Genomic DNA, 25,348 nt, shown 5'->3' with positions numbered 1-25,348 from the left:
TTATCATGTGTCTTTGTTCATCTGACATTGTATTTGGCTATTTTTAAGACCCTCTTAAGCCTAGATTTTTTTTTTTTTTTATGTTGCGTTACAGCCATAGAATTCAGAGGGTGTACTTAATTGTTCATATGACTGTACATGAAAGTCATTAATTTGGCCTCTTTAGCCATTCTTCAGGCACATGTTTCAAGGAAAGTTTGGTGACTTGTGAGGGGCTCAGGGTGGTAATTGTGGCGAGGGGCTGCTGTGTTCCCACACCCTGGCTCCCTGACTGAGACAAATGTCCCAATACTCCTGTGTGACGCGCCCCCTGGGCCGTGTGTGTAGGGGAAATACCTGGAGCTGGGTCTCTGTATAATGCTAAGGGTTGTAGTCTCTGTGGCGGCGACCCGGTCCCATGGCTCAGGGTGGTCAAACCAGTGGCAGTCTATTTATGTGGTTTTTATGATTAAATGTCCGACCACGCCACCCGTGGATTCCGGTCACTGAGAACCGCCGCTGCGTGGCAGACCGCTGAGGCTGGTGTGGTGTGCGCAGCAGAGGGTAGTATAACTCCCCACGGGAGGAGTATAGCCTCAGGGCAGCGTCTGTAGATGGTGAGGGTTGTGGTGCGTGGGCGCAGCAGAAATGACTCAGAGTCCGTGCAGTGCAGTTCAGGGTCTTTACTGTTGGTAATAAAGAGGGCCCTGTCGGGAGTACTGGCTAACATTAGAGGCCTGGTCAGTCTGTGAGCGAACAAGAGTCCCCCTGGTCAGGTGGAGTTATTAGGCCTTCCCGTCTGACTGCACTCTTCCTGGCTACCCTGCTGTAGTCGTGTAGTAGCCCACGTCCCTGAGTGTACCGTGTGGTGCTCACCCGTATGGCTGGTGACTTGGGGCCTTTGGTGCCTTCCGCTCCTCGATGGCAGTGCCGGTCCCTTGCGTGTGACTTAGTCTCCGCGCTTTCTATGGCCAGAGGACCTGAAATCCCCTGCCAGGTGGTTTCTGCTGCTGGGTGTAGATATCCCCACAGCCTCGGACTCCGGTGTCCGTTTCTCTGCATCTTCTGCCAGAACGAGCTCTGCTCCAGTCCCTGGTCTTCAGCTCCTGGCTCCTACAGAGCTCCTTGCTGCTGCTCTGTCCCTTCTCTGGAACTAACTAGACTGGACTCGACTCCCTAACCCCGCCCCAGATCCAGTTTATAAAGGGCAGGTTCCTCCCCTCCCTGGACTGGGGCAGGAGGCGTGGCATGCAATATTGCTCCTGAGCAGGAAAACCCATGCTCGCTCTCAGACATGGTATTTCTACCACAGTGGCAACCAGACCCCTGGGGTGCCACATGTGCTGTGCGTGTGGTGTGTAACACTCACGTTTCAGTCTGCTGTCTTCGGTTCTTCCACCTCAGGAACCGCCGCGTACATATTAGGGGACTTCCACTCTGTTTTGTAAAAAAAGAGCTTTTCTTAAACGTCCAAATTCAACATGGTGAAACACCCAGTATTGGGTACTTACTTTTCCGGGTTCACTGTCCATTGCACAGCACGTGTTGATGTTCACTGTCCGATTGTCCTGAGCTATCCCTTCCATAGTGGAGATGCTAGCAGTCTTAAGAGTCCCGTACTGTCTTCTCTGTACTAATCCCCGTCCGACTTTCCCTTCTGGCAAGATTTTGAGACAAGCTTCTCTGCTGGCTCCGTTAGACCGTAGGCCCCGAACGTTAAGGGAAAGTCTATTTCAGAGTTCCTGATTGACGTTCCTCGGCTGCTGGACAGACTGTGCTACTGGTGGGTCCTGGACCTCCAACTACTGCTCTCTCACACTAACACAAACTACTTGCAATCAGTAAGTGTCTCAGTTCTTCACTGTCCTGCTCCTCCCACCCTGGAGCAGCTCCTGAACTCCTTAACCGTTTCCTGACTTATAACTACATACTCCCTATTCTATAGTGCCCCCTCTGCACTACCCTTCTACTAATCTAATACTCTACCTACACTGACCCTGTAAGTAACCCATCAGATATTAGGTCATATACATGCTCATATATAAACAAAGTAAGACATTATGTGCAGAAAGAGGGAAGAGGTGCATGGCCGTCCCGGTCACCCTCTTACAAACTATCACAGATCGCAGAGGGATGATCATCGCCCGTCTTCGATAACTCCTATATCACTGCATAGCCTTTAATTATGGAGGACCTCAGTCTTCTGCTTTACTCCAGGAAAAATAGGTCAAACTTCCTTTAGGGTATGTGCACACGATGCAGAAATGAAGCAGAAAATTTCTGCATCATTTCTGCATCTCCCTGGCAGAAAAAACGCATGCAGATTGTGCATGCGTTTTTCCTGCAGAATACATGCGGATCCACATGCAGATTCACATGCGTTTCCGCATGCAGATTGACAAGCGCTTTCCAGGCGATGTTAGCATCACCTGGAAAGTGCTTGATAACTAGGTCACACTATATAAATCCATGCAAACAGGATGGATTTATACAGTGTGAACCGAGAGCGTGTATATACTTACCTCCGATGGCCCGCGCTGTCCTGCTCAATCTGTTCTCCCGGCTGCCGGCAACTTTGAATTGAAAGACCTGCCGACGTCAGCGTCACGTGACCCGTCACATGACTCTGACGTCACCGCAGGTCCTACAACTCACTGCAAAGTGCCGGGAACCAAGCGGGAGCGCTGCGCGGGCCGACAGAAGGTAAGAATACATTATTTTTTATTTTATTCTTCTTTTTACAGCTTTTTTAATGGTACCTGGGTGTGGATGAGACTCTCCTCTCCTCCACACCCGGGTACCATCCGCATATTAGAACGCACCAATTACGCAAGTACAGATGCTGTCTTGCGGAATTGGCGCGTTCTAATGCAAGTCAATGGCGGCGAAATCGCCGCGTTTCCGCAAAATTAATTGACATGCTGCGGATTTTTGACCGCAGCGTTAACGCTGCGGAAAAATCCGCATCATGGGCACAGCACATGCGGATTTCCATTGGGGAACATTGCTTCCCTTCTACCATGCGTTTTTCATGCGTTTCCGCGGCGTTTACGCAACTGCAAAAACGCCGCGGAAACGCATGAAATACGCATCGTGTGAACACAGCCTTAATCTGGCATCGGGCAGGCTGGCACCTCTCATTGTCTTTCTCTAGTATAATAAAATCTGAGCGCTGACAAGATGTGCAGCAGAAGAGAGAATCACGATGACCTAGAAAAAAAAACAACAACTTGGGGTTAGACAGGGACGAGGAACAGACTTGGTTCAGTGCACAGAAGAAGTCATCAGCAGAAGATCTGCTCTACAGGGGTCTTCAGTTTCCCCCATCCTGTCACGTTGTGAGGTTTCCACTCTCTTGGGGCATGTTGGATAATTAGTCAACTGTGCAAATAGATTAATTAAAATGAAACCCTCCAGAGACGTCACGTTGGGGGGCACCAGAGGGCAGGAGGAGAGCGCTGCCGCCGTACACAACCCGGGTGTATGATTATTGTTGGTTGGAAGCGCACCCTACAAGCACATTTGGCTCGCGCTCATCATTAAGCTTATTTCACCTCATGCATGTTTTATATCATTCCTGACAATGAGGGAACATTGCACATTTTAATTTCACTGGCAAATTGTTTAATTAACATTTTCTCACATTTATTTCCTACTGTCAGTCCCTGAGTGCAAGGAGGGCGAGCAAACAAAACTTTCCACTAAAAAGACAGTCGATGATGAACTGATCATACAGTCCGATTATAGGAGTCCCGCCCTGGTGGGAATCCAGTCATGTATGGGTATGGCAGGCCTGAGTAAGGCCAGGTCTAGAAGCATCAAAGATAAAGCCAGGTCCAGGTACAAGCCAGGCCTTATATGTCATTTCAGATTTTACCACCATAGTCCCCAAGACTTCTGCCGAGCATCCCCCATCCTCACAGCCTGAGAACGGCCGATTCTCTCCAACATTCGGAAACTCTACAGGAAATCCTACAGCCTGCAATGACCCGAGTCTCCTCACCACCGGAGCTGCTGCTACTCCCCAACCTACTGTCTCCTTCCCCATTATCCTGTAGGATGTAAGCTGCAAGCGCAGGACCTCTCCCCTCTGTACCTGTCTGTCATTGTTAGCTTGTTCATTGTAATTTATATCTGTAATTGGCATGTAACCCCTCCTCATGTACAGCAGCATGGAATCAATGGTGCTTGAAAAATAAATAAATAAAAAAAAAGGGCTATACTTATATTCTGTTGCTTTCCCAAATGTCAAAACAGTTCTCCCATCATTTCCCCAGTAGTCACAGCAGTCCTCCCCATCACTTACCCAGTAGTCTTCCCATCATTTCCCCAGTAGTCACAGCAGTCCTCCCATCACTTCCCCAGTAGTCACAGCAATCCTCCCATCACTTCCCCAGTAGTCACAGCAGTCCTCCCATCACTTCCCCAGTAGTCACAGCAGTCCTCCCATCACTTCCCCAGTAGTCACAGCAGTTCTCCCATCACTTCCCCAGTAGTCACAGCAGTCCTCCCATCACTTCCCCAGTAGTCACAGCAGTCCTCCCATCACTTCCCCAGTAGTCACAGCAGTCCTCCCATCACTTCCCCAGTAGTCACAGCAGTCCTCCCATCACTTTCCCGGTAGTCACAGCAGGCACACCACCTACTCTTCTCGAGTAAACACAGAAACCCTCTCTTCATTTCCGCAATAGTCACAATTTCCAGATTTCCCCAGTACCATTCTGCTCATTTCCCCTGTAGTCACAGATGATCACAGCAATTCCACCTGCAGCCAGCAGTCATACCAGACAGCTACCTTCCAATGGAGCCAAATCAGCAAAGATGTTAGTGAATCAATGCCACAGAAATCACAATGGGGGCTCTCTTTTTAATAGGGTTTACTTTTTTTTTTTACTTTACTTTATCAGCAATAGCAATGTCCATTATTTTTTATTTATTTATTTTTTAATAGTGGTGATGGCCCCAAAACTGCAATTTTGGAATTTTTATTACGTTGTTTACTGATTGGGTTAATTAATCTTATATTTTGATATTCACAAAAAGTTGGATCTATGGCGATATCAAATATATATTATTTTTATTCAATATTTTAATGGGGGGAAAGGAGAGCGATTCAAACTTAATTTTTTCATTACTTCTTAAAACTGTTATTTTTCACTTTATTTTTTAGTCCCCAAGGGGGATTTGACCCTGCGTTTGTCCGATACATGGATCCACGGGTCCATTTCTGAATCTCTGCTGCTGCTGCTCACCATGTCTGTTATAGTCTGTAGTGCTGGCATTATATTAACACTGCAGCCAATCATTTGTCTCAGAGGCTTGTGCCATCTACTCCGGCAGAGGCACTGAAGTCACTTATTGACTGCAGCGCTGTCGATGTAACGTCAGAGCTGGAGATATCAGACATCGGGAGCGGCTGAGGACACTCAGTGTCGGACCTGGGGAAGGTGAGTAAAGCACAGTTTTCCTCAAACTGCAGATGCGATGGGTGACAGGGGTCTTCTGAAAGTGGAAAATCCCTTCAAGGTGGGGGGGGGATACAAGAAAAAAAAACAACAATTCTCCATATCCGATAAGATTTGCTCTGAACACCGCATGAACAGATGGTAGCTGCAGATGGAATAAAAAAAAATAAATCAGTAAATATTCCGCCATTTTATGTAACCCGCTTTCTTTTTTAAGAAGGTATTTCAGCTTTGTGCATACTGAGCCTCCTGGTTCATGAAAATAATGCCTGAACTGCAGAAAAGCCTGACAAAGTTAGGGAGACAACTCTGAATTATAATATTTCGTTTTCTATAAAACTTTCTAATAATCCGGTCATTTAGGATTGTAAAGGAGCATCCGCCACTCAGAAGACAAAACCCTAATGAAGTTGTCTCCCATCAGACTCGTAGGATGGGGTTAGGGGCGTACCGTGATTCATTAACGACGCCATTACAAGTTACTGTAATTTTCCGCACGGTGCGATGGGACAAAGTTTTGCAGAACTGATATAAGTGATCTAACAATGATGAGAATTATAAATCAGGAGTTTAAAGCCGTGGCGGTTTTTCTTTTTTTCCCCCAGACCATCAGGGAAGATTAATCCAGGAATCGGATTTACGCATTGCGTCTAAATGAGGAGCAGAGCGCAGCCGCGAAACATATTAAAGTTTAAACCACGAGAACACATCAAGATGTTAATAATCAGTTTCATAAGTTTAGGTATAAAAAATAATTGCAGCTTAATTGCCACAAAAAAAAAAAAAAGTTTAAAAAAAGGAAAGTGCCGTCGCCTCCTTCGCGTTGGCACGAGGTGCTGCGTGGCGGTGCCAGATGAGCAGATGTGGCTTGTTAAGACTTTTTCAGACGGTGCCTTCTCCAATCCATTGTTCAGCGTCTTAAGTGTTCCCTCCGTCTGACAAAACGAGGAATCTGAGACAAAAATAATCAGTCGCGTTATTACGCCGCCGTCCCTGAAGCCGCACCTGTGCTGAACGCAGGTTATTGCTGCCGCCTTGTAATGGGATTACAGGCACCGGGAAAAGGAGAAATTAACTTTAAGAACCTTTCAGTGGCTTCGGTGTACAGAACAGAGGAACCTCCAGGGGAGCCGAGCAGGTGAGTGATGGTGCATAGAAGACACCTGCAGATGACTGTGCACTCCTGCCCCCTGACTGCAGCACTGCAAACTGCAGGAACCATTGTTTGCACAATAATTAGAGGATTTGGGCTGAACTGCACCACTTTCGCCCAAAAAAGCGAGCAGGGTTTAGCTGGAGTGGCCTCCGGTAGCTCCACAGATTTACCATAATTTGCACAAAAAATTGTAAACTGCACCAAAACCTAAAGGGGTTATTTAAGATTCCAAAAACTTCTTTCAGAAACAGCACCACCACTCACTATTTGTTCTACATGATATTGCAGCTCAGTTCACTTCTGGGGCTGAGTCGCAATATCAGATGCAATCCATAATCAGTGGCGGCGCCATTTCTGTAAGACAGCAGCCATGTTTTCCTAAGGGCTCATTCAGATGTCTGATTTCACGCATGAATGCTATACGTTATTCACAGATAGTAGTCGTACCTGTGATAGTTTATGTGGCCATTCACATGTCCTGTTTGATCCAAAATCAGCAATGCAAGTCAATGGGTCTGTAAAAAAAAAAATTAAAAATTGGACTGCACTCAAATGACATCTGAGTGCAGTCCAATTTTCACAGACAAAGAAGGTGGAGAATTTTTATTTTTTTTCTTTATTTCTCTATGGACGAGAAAAATGAAAGCCACTGATCGAACTCTGATCAGAATAATCTGTTTGTTATTTTTGTACCTAGAAAAATCAGAAGTGTGAATTAGTCCTAATCCTGGATAACCCCTTTTAGGATGTACACAATAAATTTTGCTTCTGTAAGGATGGATTCATACTGGCTGCTGTTTTACACCCCTGACAGATCTGATGCTAAATCTGCACAGATTTTCCACAGCATTTCACGCACAGTAATTCTGTGCCATATAGGCATCAAAATCTGCATCCAAAGAACAATTACAGCCTGTGTGAATTCACCCAAAGGCCCTGAGATTGGAAAGTCAGTATGGTGGTGTGGAATGAGAAGAGAGCAGACTGATGACTGCGATCACTAAAGTATCCAGTAAAGCCCCCATACACAATAGATAAAAGTTGAAATTAGCCAGTTTTGGTTTCTTCCACTCCCCCCCCCACCTCCCTGATAATCAATGGAAAGTGGTCTTCTAGGAAGGATTGTCTCAATGATGTCAATATGCAAAAAATATAAGCTGTCACCAGAAGTGGACAAAGAATCTGTAATGGGTGTTACCATATTGTCCAGAAAAAAAAATCTCTATTCTTTACACTGCAGGCTGCACGCAAAACTATGCAAATTATTATCAAAAAAAGGGTGGCGGGGTGAGGGGGTTATAGGCCTAAAAGATGCCTGGACTCTCAATGTGTGGTAAAACCAGGCACCAAGTACACAGAGGAGTGTGTTAGGTCGTAGGTTTAACTGACTGGACTTAAGATTGGGGGAATGAGGGAGACCCTTCTGGAGAGTGCCAAGCTGTCGTAAGGAGACTTGTAGGCCATGCAATGCTACCCCGAGAATTTAAATATGCAAATAGCCTCTTCATAGAGGAGTTTAGCTCCAGCTGTTGGATGTAGCAAGCCTAAAAATCAATATCGACCCTCTGACGAGCCTTGCCACATGACCAAACCAGAAACCTCATTAGCAGACGTGTTTCGGGGTGTTTGCCCCTCTTCAGTGCAAAGCAGGAGATGTGATTTGACTCTATGGGAGGCCTCTGACTGGGGGGGCATATTTAAAATTCACAGCGCAGCATTGGCACTCTCCACAAGGAGAAATGTTCTCCCTTAGACCCCCAGTCAGATACCTCTCACACAGTCAAATCAGATCTCCTTCTTTGCTCCAAAGAGGGGCAATTACCCCAAAACACGTGTCTGCAAACGGAGATTCTGGTTTGGTTTCTTATCCCAAGTCATATGGCAAGGCTTGTTAAAGGATCAATATTAACTTTTAAGATTGTGCTATCCAATAGGTGGCGCTAGAGTTCAAGTCATCTATTTGCATACTTGTAGTTTTAAGGTTGAAAAATGACACAAATGTGTAGATTACTGGTATAATTTTTGCAGTAAATGAGCATTATTATGATAAAGGATAGAACCACAGACAGGTCTTCAGTCTAACGCCAGGTTTATTGTCTCTCAGTCACAACATTAATTATGCCAGATCATGTGTTAATGTTCATAAGATCAAAATCTCATCTCATAAGTAAAATCAGCACATAATTAAAACCACTGATCTCAGAGAATTTAAGAAATCTGCAAAAAGGAGTAAAAATCAAGTTAAAAAAATAAATAAAAAAAACATTGTTACATTGTTGACAGGACAGAGAACACTCAGAGCTTTGGAAGTTGGAAATAAAAATAATGTGAGAACTATATTGGTGGTGAAAATACCCTGGCAATACCGGCAACCACCACTAGGAGGAGCATCTAAAAGGACAGATTTAACACGGAACTCATTGATGGTTGTACACAATGAGCTCCCCCTAGTGGTGATTACAGACATGGAGAATGCGCTCTGTGAACTCAATAGCTGGGCAAAAATGAGCAGGGGACATTGAGCTTTAGGAAGAGCGAGTTTCAGCCCTGAAAGATAGGCAATCTGGAAGTATTCTGCAAAGATTTGGACCTAGAAATAAAACTCTGTTCATTATCTGACACAAAAAAAAAAAAGTTTGCTGGAGTGAACAGATGTTTAGGTGTTGCTAAAAACTTGGCAGAAGGAGGGTGGGTGGGAATAATGTCATGTGCTGAAGTACTGTGATGCCCACACCAGTCGAGGGTCAAGTGACTCCAATGCCACAGCCTCATAAGCTCATATGAAACGGGTTAGTTCAGGTCTGGCCGATTCGGGCATCGCGGTCCGTACTAGGATCATGACAATGTGTGAAAGTGGCCTAGATAATGGCAAAACACAAAAATGGTTATGTAAAAAAAAATGACACTACTTTTTCATAAAAGTTCCCAATTTTCTAATATCAGCGTTGGTCCCGGTAGCGCCACATCTAGTTTGGGTTTGACACACGGGAGCGTTTTCAGTGTTTGTATGTCACCAGTACTGTCTCATTTCAATAGGCGAGCCACTCCCCTACACTGTCTATGCATTTGCTGTATTAGAGAAGGTGTCTGATTGACCCATTTCAATAGGTGAGACACTCCCCTACACTGTCTATGCATTTGCTGTACTAGAGAAGGTGTCTGATTGACCCATTTCAATAGGTGAGACACTCCCCTACACTGTCTATGCATTTGCTGTACTAGAGAAGGTGTCTGATTGACCCATTTCAATAGGTGAGCCACTCCCCTACACTGTCTATGCATTTGCTGTATTAGAGAAGGTGTCTGACCCATTTCAATAGGTGAGCCACTCCCCTACACTGTCTATGCATTTGCTGTATTAGAGAAGGTGTCTGATTGACCCATTTCAATAGGTGAGACACTCCCCTACACTGTCTATGCATTTGCTGTACTAGAGAAGGTGTCTGATTGACCCATTTCAATAGGTGAGCCACTCCCCTACACTGTCTATGCATTTGCTGTATTAGAGAAGGTGTCTGACCCATTTCAATAGGTGAGCCACTCCCCTACACTGTCTATGCATTTGCTGTACTAGAGAAGGTGTCTGATTGACCCATTTCAATAGGTGAGCCACTCCCCTACACTGTCTATGCATTTGCTGTATTAGAGAAGGTGTCTGACCCATTTCAATAGGTGAGCCACTCCCCTACACTGTCTATGCATTTGCTGTATTAGAGAAGGGGATGGCTTAGCTATTGAATGACCTAGTTAGACAGCCCCCTACAAACATAACATTACTCACATTGTGAAACGTTCCCTTGTGCTCAAAGCAAGCGAGAAGTGGAGCTGCTAACACCCGGGACACCCAAATATTTGCGCAGATATTGGACTTACATGGTGCTCTTGCCGCAAGAATAGAAAACATGGCAGCCTAGTGGTGAAAACAGCACCATACCTCCACAACTCGAGCGCTTTATGGCAGCTCAGGCGATTTCCTCCGATAAAGCGGAGCTGTAATGTCAGACAAACCACGGACAGGAGGAAGCAGCCATGTTTTTCTAACCTTAACCACTTGTTTAAAGTGAATGTAAGCAGTAAGAGAGTTCACTTCAGTCCATCCCCGGAGAGATGGGAGGTTACATCCCCAATATAGACTGTACAGTACACGCCGCCTGTCTGAACGAGGCCATAAGAGGACGATGATTATCCAGAGATGAGAGATTGCTTTAATGGTTTTCTATCCCGTCCATGCTGTTGGATGGTAATTCGCATGGAAGCTCGGTAATTGTGTGCGACATGTTTGAAACCCCCCTTACATTTCCCGGATTTAATTACAGTTTGGGTACGGATTTGTAGAACCGGTTATTGTTTACTGGACGAAAGCTTCACATTGTGGAAATAAATGCAGCCGCTGTGTAATTAGACAGGAAGGGGACGAGCAATATTGTGAAAATTACAGCTTTCAGGGTGGAATGGAAAAAAATTAAAATCATTGATTCCTGAAAAAAGGCACACACACGAGGCTGATAGGAAGAGTGTAAATGTCACCGGCTCCCAGAAACAAGATCAGAAAACAGAAGGTTAGGATGGATAACTTACTCCCAGAGATAAGCAGCTGCCAGTAACGTCTGGCAGCCGCTTATCCTCTCTCCCCATTGAAATAAACATTTTTGCCAGAGTGAAGCTTGCGACTGGGAAGTATAATGTGCATGCGACATGTAGGTAACGGTGAGAGCTAAATAAATTACATTACTTTCTGCATTGTACTCCAGAGCTGCATTCATAATTCTTCAGGCTTCAGAGCCGAGATTTCCAAGCTTGTTTAGTATCTACATTCTGGAAAGTATTGTACAGATACTTCTGTGCATTAGATTACTGCGCAGTATCATTTTTTGAACAAAACATTGGGGCAAAGATCGTTCCTTTGCAAACCGTGTGGTGCGGCAGCACCGATGCAAGGTACATAAATGATGGCTGCTCCGGTGTTTGCAACATCTGTACATAAAATAAACTGCTCCTTGTAAGAGTTCAGCTATGCTGACGGCAAGCATGCAGATTCCAATATTAAACAGCAGAATAGTGAGTGCAGCTCTGGAGTATAATACAGGATGTGACTCCGGATCAGTAATGTAATCTATGTACACAGTGACTGCACAAGCAGAATAGTGAGTGCAGCTCTGGAGTATAATACAGGATGTAACTCAGGATGAATGAAGGATAAGTATGGTATGTGCATAGTGACAATCAGCAGAATATGGATTTCAGCTCTTCAGTATAACAAGATGTAAAGGTAAAAGCCAGATGAATGGTAAAACCTGTAAAAATAAAATATCTAAAAGGGTGAAGAAAAAAAAAAACAGGTGAAGACATTAATGAGAGTTTCTACATGAGCTTTTCATGTGTATGCATATTTTAATTCCATGTACCACTGCTGGCTCCGTGCAAATCGCTTAGGATATTGATCTTGGATTAATGGGCTTGATGATCCAGCTTGTTGAAGACTCATCTGTGGCTCACATTAAAATGGAGCTTAGCAGCAAATTACTGCCGTAAATATCAACGTGTTCATGCGCAAAATTCTGCTCAATAAATTATTTAAAAAGAACAAAAAAACAAGTTGCACAAGGCTCCATACCAGTTCATCATCATGATAGGCTTTTGGGAGCTTTAAGGCACTGTTAGGATTGTGGCTCCTTATACAAACCCTCTTGAAATTGATCCGAAATACACTTAGACTCTCCATGTTGGTCTGCAGGACGCCGGTGGCCTCCATGAAGATCTATAAAGCAGGGTGCAATGTGACTGTAGCAGTCAGTCTGATTAGTGATCTATGCCCTGCTGCCCATCAGCAGATGAAGAAGATCTCTTCCAGCATCGCTCTTTCTTCTGGATCCACACTGGGAGCTTCACGTCTTCTGGCTAGTGGCTTGGAGCCACCACTGGGGGTCGGGCTGAGGATACCCAAGTTATGGGGCTCCCGGGGCTTAGGACGTCGTTTCTCTGCAGAAATTGGGCTGATGGCTTCCAACATGTCGATGAGAGAAGTCTCATATCTAGAGGGAAAGGGGCAAAGAAAGCATGAATGCAGGACATCCTACCACTTCAGATAAAACCAAGAGAACGTGGACACTGCTGGTTGAACATAATACCACTTCTGATCTAGCAGAGTCAACGTTGTTGTGCGCTGGTATAAAAACAGTGAACATAGTACAGGTGGTCTAGGTGCCAGATTACCAGAAGTGCCAAACTTGGCACATACAATCCACCCTGAGGACGACCTCTCCTACCTTGTGCCAAACTTCCAGCAGTGACCTAACTTTATACATATAATCTTAGGAAAAATGTAAGAAGTAAAAATCCAAACACAGCACATTCAGGACTGCTGCCCTATTAATATTAGCTGCCTAACCACCAGCTGAAGCTCACATTAGAATTGTTCCCCTTCATGTTTCACCGTAACTGTAGCTTCATCAGGGGATGTGGCAAAATGTTACTCCGGCTGTCCGGGAACGCTGGGAGCTGTAGTTTCACAACATATGCAGTGCCGCAGGTTGATGATCCCTGCCCTAAAGTTTATACAGACTCCATACAAGATAAATGGAAAGTGAACATTTCCCATAACGCAATATGTAAATGATGATGTTAAGGATCCAAGAATCCAACCTAGAATTTGACTTGGAATATTAGCTTTTATTTTGTGGTCTAGTGACATTTTTAATTTTGCAGTTCGCGCACTTTGCATAATGGAAAAATAAATAAAGCCAAATGACCCGAGAAGCGACCACTATGTGAGGTGGGCTAGCAATATATTCTTATGGCCCCAAAATCCTGGCACTGGCAAATACAGAAACCTGACAGCTCAATGTACAGAATGAATGAGCTGTGAAGGGAGGGGGGTGTTATTTAATGAAAGAGCAGTGAATGGCGCCATGCGGAGAAATAGGGACAGGCCCTTCAGCCTGTATATTAGATCCCACGGATCAATACAGTCATTTTACAATGATAAGGAGGGCAGCACAAACACATTAATGGGCGGCATTCACTGCAATCTCTTCACATTGTGCAAAGTGGGTGAAGCAGAATTGCAGAGCGCTCCCATTGTAGCTGAATAATATGATGGTCTCACTTCATACAGAGATTCGGGAGGAGGAGGAGGAGGGGGGGCCTTGTCAGATCCAAGCCGAGAGGAAAACTAAAAACAAAACAATGCCCGGATAAAAGGCAGAATCCTGGAAAAAAGCTGAAAAAGGATGTAGGCACTGATTTACCAGACTCCAGTCACATCCAGAGCTGCACTCAGGTTATGTATCCTACATTGTGCAACAATTTAAAGGGAATCAATCAGCAGGTTTTTGCAATATAATCTGAGAGCAGCACGATGTAGGGGCAGACAGCCCGATCCCAGGGATGTGTCACTTGCTCAGCAACTTGCTGTAGTTACAATACAATCAGTGTTTTATCAGCAGAATATTATCACTATATGACTAGGTGTCCTGTGTCTCCTGATCTTACCCCACCCCCACCACTGAATGGCCACTTGTTGACAATATACACAGGAAGCTGCCAATCAGAGGTGTGGGCGGGGTTAAACACCGCTCCGCATTCTGAGCACTGCTACATCTACAGCAGAGAAAACAGGGATTGTATCAAAACTGCACCAAGCAGCCCAGTAAGTGACATCACTGGAATCAGGCTCTCTTCCTCTACATCATGCTGATCTCAGGTTACATGGCAAAAACCGGCTGACCGATACCCTTTAATACATTAAATATTTAAAAAGGGGAATTTTGGGGATTTTACAATATTTTGCCAACAGCAAGAAAAGTTAAAACCTTGCAGTTGTCCCATCCTCTTGAATCTTTCACGAACTGCATATGCAAACGTCACCAGAAAGGCCAGTGATTAGCAGCTGAAGTCATGTGAATGATGTACGGCATGTGATCGAACTATAACTCACCAGACCTGCAGCAATCACGTGCTGTACATCATTCATGTGACAGCTGCAGCCAATCACTGACCCCGGGGGTGATGTTTACATGTGTGGCACGTGACCTTTACTGTCAGACAGAACAACATCGCTACAAGACGATGTTACAGATGCCTGGGATTGAATGAGTAAGTGTGATTTAAAGGGGTGGCACAATTGTGTTTTATATTCTGATACAACCCCTTTAAAGGGAATCTGTCAGCAGAGTTTTGCTACCTCCTCTGAGAGCAGAATGATGTAGGCAAAGAGAAGCTGAATCCAACGAGGTATCACTTAGATTACTGGGTGCAGCGGTTCTGACACAATCAGATTTTAGATTTAGCATGAAGCAGAGCTGAGGAAGCTAACCCCGCCCACATCACAGCTAATCCCGCCCACACCAGGCTCTCCATGTACAAAGTCCATAGACCGTGAGCTGCTTAGCTGCTGGACTAGTCCGGCAATGTTAATCTCTTAGTGATAAATCCTTCATAGTTAGTAAACTAAAGTACGCACTTTGACAAGTGACCCATCCAGTGACACATTCAGTGCATCAGACTCTATCTCCTGCTGTCTTCAGATTACATAGCAAAACCTGCTGACAGATTCCCTTAAGTATAAAGAAGTAGTGGGTTATAGTACCGGTAGGGCATGAAGCAGCCGCCCCGCTTCCCGGACTGTCAGCTCCTGCTAATAAGATGCCATAAACATCGCACAAGTCGTTTGCAGACGCTCCTTAATTTGAAAGCCCCGAGCGCTGTCCGCACGGAATGACTGAGAATTGGCCGCTCGTGCACCTGTCTGGGGAGTCATTCCTTATTTTTTTTTTTTTTTTAAATGGCTGATAACGTGTCCTTTATTATGCGCCCAGCTCTGCTCCGTGGCATTTCCACAAAGCACACAGCTATCTAACCTCACATGCGGGTTAAGCAATGTGACAGGTGGCTGCGTTTTATGAGTGAGCGGCCAATTAGAGGCTAAGGCTGGAGCCTGGGTAAACAATGCCGGCTGCCTGGCAGGTACGAAGCGCCGCAGTGTCAGGGGTTATGCCGCGCAGCTCTGCAATTTACTGTCGGCTCTGAGCCTGCTCCGCTGCTGACATGGGTCACATGTACGGATAAGATCACAGCCAGAAAACAAGTGACGCACGACATGCCACATCCGATTCCATAAGGAGATAACATCATGGTTTCCAGGGTATTTAACCCCTTAGAGTAACTACTATAGGGGCCTTTGTCGCTGCTAAATTTTACATTAGTGGGGATGTTTTTAATTTTCAGCATTTACATGTAACCTGGAAAATAAAATAAGGGACATTTTCTGGATCATTGTCTAGATTGAACAAAATTGTAACAAGCGCCGCCGGCCTCGGGTCTCTAATTGAGAGATCACTCTTCTCTTAGTGATCCGTCTCCCCCCTGCACAGGAGCAGTCATTGCAAAGGTTTGTCCTATCAGAAGGGGCAGCGCATGTGCCGTGAGACTAGCGGACCGGTTCCCACAGCAGAGCTCTCGGCGCGAGAGCGATAGCAGAGCTCATACTGCAAGTGAAGTGGGACAGGCTCTGCACTTAAATCAAGGATGGATTTCTCAAAAATGTCCAAAGGAAATACTACAAGCAAGGCATGAACGTAATAAGCAGAAAAGGGGCTTAACACTCATGCCTTTTCTTACGGGTCCAATATTTTGACAGGTCCGCTTTAATAAATTATGCACATCTTACTCCAGGACTGACTATGGCAACAGCCGGCCCCTCGCCCGCCTCCCACCCACCCGGTGTATAACGTCCGGCCCCCCACCTCCCTCCTCCTGTATATAACATTCGGCCCCCCTCCCCCAGTGTATAACATCTGGCCCTTCACATCCCCCCGCCCCCTGTGTATAACATCCTCTAAAATCATGTAGAAAGTCTTTCCAGAAAAACAGGAGCTTTTATATCTGCAGAGGGACTGACTATTAGGGTATGTTCACAAAGGGTGTTATTGGTGCATTTTTATGCAAATTTTCAGCAGCATTTTACCATACACTTTTCAGAAATCTCATGCACACAGTTTTTTTTCCCTGACTGTTTGGTCAAAGAGCTGTGTTTTTGCAGAATGGAGCATGTCACTTCTTTCAGTGTTTTTTCATCTATTGAAAGCAATGGGTAGTTGAAAATACACTGCAAAAACGCAGGTATCAGGTTTTTCTGTGGTTTTAATGAAAAAAAAGCAAGTACAGCAGTTTGTGAAACCCATTTATTCTTGTGATTTTCCCAAGTTTACCATCTTGTCTTGGCCAACTGATATGGCAGTTAGGATTAGTGCAGTTTAATTAAATTAGTAATATGTGTAAAGTAAACATTGGCTGACCAAGGTGTGAAAGTAAACAGAGTCCTACAAACTAAATGCTCTGCCAATGTCTTAGGTAAACTATTCCCGACCAATTCACCTTACTCCACTGTGACCTGTGTTCATGCTTCTGTGGTAGAAGCAAAGCTGAACTTTGGGATCCTGAAAAATGCACCAAAAAAAACGCAACAAAAAAACTCACCAAAACCTGCGTTATTGACGCTGCTTCTTTTCAGCCAAGAAAGCAGGTTTTCCTGCAGAGAAAAAAAGCACCAAAAACGCCCTGTGTGAACATACCCATAATGTCTGTGGATGTAGAAAGGAAGGTCAGGAAAGCTCTTGTGAATGTAATTTGTCGTTGTCCCAACACTTTTGTCCATATTCAGCTGTTACATGCATGTTTTTAAAAATGTAGCATTTCCAGCGCCTGTGGCATCATGAACGTGTCAGCGGTGTCTGAGAGAAGACAGACAAGAGTTAATTATTTTACGAAAGCGATTATGATCTGTGCTATAAGCAGCTAATTTAAAGCTCTTTGCTCCATCTTGCTGCCACCTCTTACTAATTGTGACTTGAATCGTAAATTACAAGGAGGCTGTAAAAATATCTTCAAAGCCAGCGAACAAAGAGCGGGAGCGCAACGGCAAAGAATGCGAGCAACCGATAAAGATTAAAGCGGCGGCAGAACAATAAATTGGATGCACTCACTGCTTTGGTATACAGATGTTGTATGACAGCAAAAGCACTTACACATGTAACACGCGAAAGCGACATTTCCAGGCTAAGAGTTCCTAATCACACATGAAAGGGACAATTTCATTTTCCATTAATGATGACATTGCATTCGTTACCGAGCGGCATCCTGTAATCAGCCCTCACAATAGTCAGCAGCCTGCCCATAACAAGGTGCCACCATAAAGAGGTCTCCTCTACAGTCCTGTAATCAGCCCTCACAATAGTCAGCAGCCTGCCCATAACAAGGTGCCACCATAAAGAGGTCTCCTCTACAGTCCTGTAATCAGCCCTCACAATAGTCAGCAGCCTGCCCATAACAAGGTGCCACCATAAAGAGGTCTCCTCTACAGTCCTGTAATCAGCCCTCACAATAGTCAGCAGCCTGCCCATAACAAGGTGCCACCATAAAGAGGTCTCCTCTACAGTCCTTTAATCAGCCCTCACAATAGTAAGCTGCCTGCCCATAACAAGGTGCCACCATAAAGTGGTCTCCTCTACAGTCCTGTAATCAGCCCTCACAATAGTCAGCAGCCTGCCCATAACAAGGTGCCACCATAAAGAGGTCTCCTCTACAGTCCTGTAATCAGGCCACACAATAGTCAGCAGCCTGCCCATAACAAGTTGCCACCATAAAGAGGTCTCCTCTACAGTCCTGTAATCAGCCCTCACAATAGTCCGCAGCCTGCCCATAACAAGGTGCCACAATAAAGAGGTCTCCTCTACAGTCCTGTAATCAGCCCTCACAATAGTCAGCTGCCTGCCCATAAGGTGCCATCGTAAAGAGGTCTCCTCTACAGTCCTGTAATCAGCCCTCACAATAGTCCGCAGCCTGCCCATAACAAGGTGCCACAATAAAGAGGTCTCCTCTACAGTCCTGTAATCAGCCCTCACAATAGTCAGCTGCCTGCCCATAAGGTGCCATCGTAAAGAGGTCTCCTCTACAGTCCTGTAATCAGCCCTCACAATAGTCCGCAGCCTGCCCATAACAAGGTGCCACCATAAAGAGGTCTCCTCTACAGTCCTGTAATCAGCCCTCACAATAGTCAGCTGCCTGCCCATAAGAAGGTGCCATCGTAAAGAGGTCTCCTCTACAGTTCTGTAATCAGCCCTCACAATAGTCAGCTGCCTGCCCATAACAAGGTGCCACCATAAAGAGGTCTCCTCTACAGTCCTGTAATCAGCCCACACAATAGTCAGCAGCCTGCCCATAACAAGTTGCCACCATAAAGAGGTCTCCTCTACAGTCCTGTAATCAGCCCACACAATAGTCAGCAGCCTGCCCATAACAAGGTGCCATCATAAAGAGGTCTCCTCTACAGTCAGTCCTGTAATCAGCCCTCACAATAGTCAGCAGCCTGCCCATAACAAGGTGCCACCATAAAGAGGTCTCCAGAACAGTCCTGTAATCAGCCTGCCCATAACAAGGTGCCACAATAAAGAGGTCTCCTCTACACTCAGTCCTGTAATCAGCCCTCACAATAGTCAGCAGCCTGCCCATAACAAGGTGCCACCATAAAGAGGTCTCCCCTCTACAGCCCTGTAATCAGCCCTCACAATAGTCAGCAGCCTGCCAATAGCAAGGTGCCATCATAAAGAGGTCTCCTCTACACTCAGTCCTGTAATCAGCCCTCACAATAGTCAGCAGCCTGCCCATAGGAAGGTGCCACCATAAAGAAGTCTCCTCTACAGTCCTGTAATCAGCTCTCACAATAGTCAGCAACCTGCCAATAGCAAGGTGCCACCATAAAGAGGTCCCCTCTACAGTCTTGTAATCAACCCTCACAATAGTCAGCAGCCTGTCCATAATAAGGTGCCACCATAAAGAGGTCCCTGCTACAGGGCGGAAACTTCTGCACTCTTCTTAAATATGTGTCAAAGTCACTGCCAGACCTCCTCCCGAATTCACACTGGAGTTCGGTCATCGAATTCACCATAACACAGGAAACAAAGAAAAGAAAAAGAGCTTTTCCTTATTTTATTAGGTGTATAGTAAGCACTTTTTGGGGATGGACTATCCCCTTTGTCAGTTAACAGAATACCAGCATACATATCCCCAAAACGCGTTGTTTACTGTACTCCTTTGATCACTAATAATAGGCCTCAGTTTCTTGGCTTCAAGATGAACACGCCACCCGGTATCCTTCACTTTTCATCTGTTATGGTGAAGACTGAAACTTAAGGCACCTGATGGACCCTGATGGGCTTCCGTGAATGTGAACTAGGAATAGGTTTGTATGGGTTTTCACCAACATTGGGCCAGAGGAAACCATTCAGTGGTCCACGTGCAATCTATACAGGTCATTTTGTTTTTCATTGTAGTCTGTCAATACAGTACATGTTTCACCTCACAGTAAGAGCCTACACTAGGAGTATATGGCAGAGAACCCTTTCTCTGGAGCAAGGAACATATTAAACTAAACTATTCCACACAAAAGGTACAGTCTTTTGTCAGAAGTATGATTAGGACATCCTCCAAGTCCCGTCAAATAGGTTATTTGAGAATCATCCCATAACATGTATTGCCTCGTGTTAAGTGATTGTTACCAAAGTCAACTCCAAATGGGATTGTCTTCTGCTGGACTTTTAGGGCCCTGTTGTGTTGTGTTTATTGGCTCTTTACGGAGAATGGACCCACCAGAACTATCCAACAGTTCTCATGTGCCAGAGAAAAACTGGGTTTCAGTCTCTAAAGTGCTATAATAATCCTGAAGTTCTCTGAAAAAAATCAACATAGATAGTGAGGTTAGAGGCGAGATCGTATGGTGCGAATACAGGAGAGCAGACAGGACTTGTGCTGCAGAGGAGGCCATCCTTAGGCTTCTACAGACTCACTGGCTGCACATCTCCTCCATCTTCTCTGAACAGCACAAGTACTGACACATTATTCATGCTACCCAAACCAAAGGCAGCAAGAATCAAGGCCTGGATGCACGATTACAGCAAGCTATATCTATCTTTCTCCAGCATTTTAGAGAAAATATAGTCAGAAGATCTGGACGGGGATGAGAGTTGTTCACCACTGCCCATGGCCGAACTCTCAGAGTCGCTCCAGGTGATTGACCGTTAACTCCCATAGCAAAAAACCTGTCAATCACCGGCAAAGGGCACTGGGAAAAGCTGGCCGGGGGCTGAGAAAGACTACTCTCGTCCCCGGTCAGACACGGGATCATGCGGCCTGCAGTTTGAGCAGCGTGAATCATGTAACATGTTCCCTTTAACACCCACAAACAGTGTCTCTTCACCGATTTATCTGTAATATGTTCTGGCGGATTTGAAACCTTTGATAATATAAGAGCAAATGCGACATGATTCTAGATTAATTTATTTTTTAATACATAAACACATTCTCCCATCTTTTCAAGCTTGAAATTGATGTGTTGGAAGTAGGAAAAACAAGCAAACGTAAGGATGTGAGAAATAAGGGCCAAGTTGTGATGGTCAGAGGACTGGGTCTGATCTTCTAGGATTTTCCCAGTATGCAGTGATTAGTAGCTACCAAAAGTGTCCAACGAAGGACAACTGGTGACAGGGTCATGGATGAACATGATGCGACGGGGGAGGAAAGGTTATCTGCTCTGGTCTGATCCTACAGAAGAGCTGATGTAGCACGAATTGAAGACTATTCCTCCTGGCTATGACATTAATTTAGCAGAACACACAGAGGATCGGAACTTTCTGTAAATGGCGCAGAGTTGTCGTAGGGCTACTCAAAGTGCCCATGCTGACCCCTGTAAATCATCAAATGCAAATACAATGGTCAGACGAGAACCAGAACTGGACCATGCAAGAAGGCGGTCTGGTCTGATGAATAACATCGATGGCCTGGTGAATGCGTCATTTACCTGTGGAAGAGATGGCATCAGGGTGCTCTATATAACCAGTGGAGGCGATGTAATGAGTCAATGTTCTCCTGCGTCCTCATGTGAGTGTGACACACAATACCCACCTAGTCATTGTATGGACCAGTCATGGCAGAGATATTCCCTAATAGAAGTGTCTCTTCCAGCAGGATAATGCCCATGCTACACTGCAAAATCTGTTCAGGAATAGTGGGGAACATAAAGACCGCGGTGAGGACTTGTACCCAAATTCACTTATTTTGATCGATCTGTGGGATGTCCTTGAAACACAAGTCGGATTCATGGAGGCCAAACGCATTAGACTTTAAAGGGGTTGTCCACTTCTCGGACCACCCCCTTCTGAATTACTATATTCCCTCATACAAAATAACGGGCTATACTCGCCTATCGTGCCGATGTTGGTGCAGGGGCTCGCATGACGTTATATGTCCCACGAGCCCTGCAGCCAATCAGTGGCCACTAATAGACAGTTTCACGCTCGTTGGGATGTAAGTTACGTCCTAATGAAATGAGCGTGAAGCAGCCCACTAGCAGCCACTGATTATTAGGTCATGTGAGGCCGGCAGCTGAGGTGATATGAGCCCTGGCATTGCTGGAACGGTGCCAGAGGCAAGCACAGGCTGAGATTACTATACATTGAGGAATATCATAATTGAGAAGGAGTTGTCCGAGTAGTGGACAACCCCTTAAGGATCCGCTGCTGGCGTCTGAAGGTTACCTGTGGGATCTGGCACAGACTAGAGTAAAAAGTTTGCAGGACTATGGTCCAGTGGTCAATGTCCGTAGTCCGTGGCTGCCACACCCTTCCCATCCTGCCGGCATCCTGCGGTGCCTCTTCCGATTAGTAGGCCCGGCACAACATCATCATTGCTGCGCAAGGCATGCGAGATGTCGCACTAGACCTACTTAATCAGAAAAAGAAGATGCTGGCAGGAAGAAGAGGGTCCGCAGGGCTCTGGTCCACTGGCCACAAACTACCAACATGGCCAGTGGACCATGGTGCTACAAATCTTTTGCTCAGCTCTACTTCACCGATCTTGTAAAGTCCATGTCTCAACAGTGTTTTGGCGGGGTGAGGGGGAGCTTCACAATACTAGCTTGACACAAAGTTGAATGCCGCCGGTTTGACTTCCTAAACATCATATATAATCTACAGAACTCTATTAAGATGCATTGCAAACAAAAAAAGCTTTATTGAGATTCACAATGTTAAAAAACTAGGGGGGGCACATAAAACCTCTCCGACACATTCTCAGTACATTAAAACTCATTCAAGTCTAATGAAGAAATGTTAGGCAACCCGTGCGATGACCGGGCGGCAGGAAGGCGATTCTGCCTGCTCTTTCGACAATTAACCGCTTTTCGGTGTCGCTCGCCGGATGCTGTAAATTTAAATTATTTTCTAGTAAGCGTTAAATAGACTGGTTATTTTGCTGAACTGCCCTAAATAAAACCAGGATAAGTGATATTAATGTCCTATGGTCAGTATTATTGAACCTCGAAAGCAATAAAGTTTATGAGTCGATAAATATTACATTTGCCGGGTTAGTTAAGATTCTGCCCGAGTTCCCGGCGCTTATTACAGATTGTAACCACCAAATCCACAATACATTATTCATATTCGGGGTGTCACCGCAGTGATGGATTGCCGGGAGAGGCTGTCCTTTATATAAATCAACAAATAAAAATGCAAATGCTAACATTTTCGGCTACAACCTTCCCCCCTGTCTTGAATGGGGAATGAAAATTTTCACATATCGACAGCAAGCAGAGAGGACAATTAACGACCTGCTCCCGGAGTAAGTGGGAGATTAATTTAGCGATGCCGGCTTTTATCACCTGCATATGGAGCCGCACCGGTCAATTCTGGCTACTTGCACTTTTCACTGAAGAGATAATAAAATAAAGAAACAAGTTTAATCTGACATTCCCCCTTCACCACATCAGGACTGCAAATGTCACAGTCTCCCCCACTCCCCCCTCTCAGCCACCTTTAAGGAAAAGTTGGACTGAAGAAAAGTTCATGGTTTGTAGACTTTTTTTTTTCCCTCCTCTTTTCCTCGAAACTATAAATTACCACTACGTGAAGGTTGCCAAGTGTGAAACGAAACTTGGCATTTGGCCGGCACGAGGAAACTCCTTCCTGCAAAACTAAGATGCTGATTTATTAATCACTTTGAAGCATAAATCTACATAAACAGTGGAGCATCTGTGTAAATGCTTTGCTTTTACTTATTTTATATGGATCTTGGAGTCACATTGAGCCTAAGGGAGCATTAGGAAACAGTCGGACAAACCTGTCAATTTTGGCAGAATCGGCCAACCACCTGTTGTGCATGGTGGACTCCCGACATACTGATCCTCGATTTCAGGGGAGGTAAGCAGCAGACAGATTTCTGACAATGGCTCTCTCCCTATTGGGGTAGTCGGGGATGAATGCCGTTGATTAAAGTAAGTGTTTGGCCAACATCTCCAGCTCAAGACTAAAGTCAGCCATACACAGATGGCTGTTGGCCGAACGATCATTCAGCTGACAGTCATCTAAGCAGACTCTATGGCTGGTTTGGCTCAGCGTTCCTTTGTTCTCCATGAGAAAGCCGTTGACTGACATGTTGGACGGCGGCTTATATCCGGGAGAACAGTGCGATCGCAGTCAAAATCAGACATGCCTGATTGACATCTCTCCCAACTATCATTTGGCTGGCACCCCACACAAATAAGACCGGCGGCCAAACCCATCAATATTGGCGAACATAAAAGTCTAATGTTTTTGGCCAGCTTAAGGCTGTGCATACACTTTGGTCTCGAGACATCAAGTTTCAGATGCATTGCAGGACCAAAATATGCATGCAGTTTGCCAGTCACTCAAACCAGATGTTTAAAGTTTCGACTGAGTTTTTTACTGCTAAATCCTAAATTCGAATTGTTTAACATTCATTAGGCTCTATTATTGCAAAAAAACCTAAAGAGATGAACTGGAATATAAGCTGGTGTGCATGCAGCGTGTAGGCGCATGTTCACACTGGCCACTAAACGGACAAAACCCAAGATAAAAACATAATAAGCAAATACCCTGCGATAAATAAACAGCATTAGTGCATGAAAATAATATAGGGTGCTTACATAACAATTTTGATAAAAACGTAAAAGCCATCCCACCACGTCAAGGTGACCCTATTCGAGACTGTTCTAACCTCTAGTATTAAAACCTTACCATATGTCAAATGACGTACATGTGAATAAGGACTGAGAAGGACTGAGACCCGGCTAATGGACACCAAGCCATTGGGAACTATATGAATGTAATGTCCAACTCAAGGAAAAGGGAGGCCACACCCTTATTTGCACAGAGGGAAAAAAACTGAAGGAAAAACCTAGAGAGATTAACTGGAATATACGTTGGTGTGCATGCAGAATGTAGGCGCATATTCACACAGGCCACTAAACAGACAAAGATAAAAACATAAGCAGCAAATACCCTGCAGTAAATAAAAACATAACAATAGTGCATGAAATATAGGGTGCTTAGTTAACATTTTGATAAAAAAATGGCTAGGTGTCCATTAGCCAGGTGTCAGTACGTCACGTGACAAATGGTAAGGTTTTAATACTAAAGGTTAGGACCGTTCTGAATAGGGTCACCTTGACGTGGTGGGGTGGCTTTTACTTTTTTTTTTTTCTATCAAAATTACGTTAACTAAGCACCCTATATTATTTTCAAGCACTATATGTGGTCGAAAACTACTTTTGAGGCACAGTGGAAAGCTCAGAAGGAAAAGAAGCGCCATATTTGAGTTAAGATTTCGCTGGACTGGTTTGAGGGTGCCATGTCACTTTGGAAGAGCCCCTAAGGTGCCAGAACAGCAGAAACCCCCATAA

The 25,348-nt window shown here is 45.0% G+C and overlaps 1 protein-coding gene across 3 annotated transcripts in view; it reads right to left on the bottom strand.

The window, feature by feature from the left end:
* Window positions 1-8,672: 8,672 nt before the first annotated feature.
* Window positions 8,673-25,348, bottom strand: part of KIAA1328 (KIAA1328 ortholog) — a 161,311-nt gene continuing 144,635 nt past the window's right edge. For all 3 annotated transcript variants that reach the window (XM_073680433.1, XM_073680434.1, XM_073680435.1), the window contains exon 11: window positions 8,673-12,632. In XM_073680433.1, coding sequence (XP_073536534.1) covers window positions 12,425-12,632 — 208 coding nt within the window. In that variant the 3' untranslated portion in view covers window positions 8,673-12,424. The remainder of the gene's footprint in view (window positions 12,633-25,348) is intronic.

This window comes from Phyllobates terribilis, unplaced genomic scaffold (genome assembly GCF_046119375.1).
Source record: "Phyllobates terribilis strain yellow unplaced genomic scaffold, ASM4611937v1 Scaffold_1__5_contigs__length_1240528914, whole genome shotgun sequence".
NCBI lineage: Eukaryota > Metazoa > Chordata > Amphibia > Anura > Dendrobatidae > Phyllobates > Phyllobates terribilis.
The sequence above is the reverse complement of the archived record's forward strand: the minus strand, read 5'-3'. Positions and strand labels throughout refer to the sequence as shown.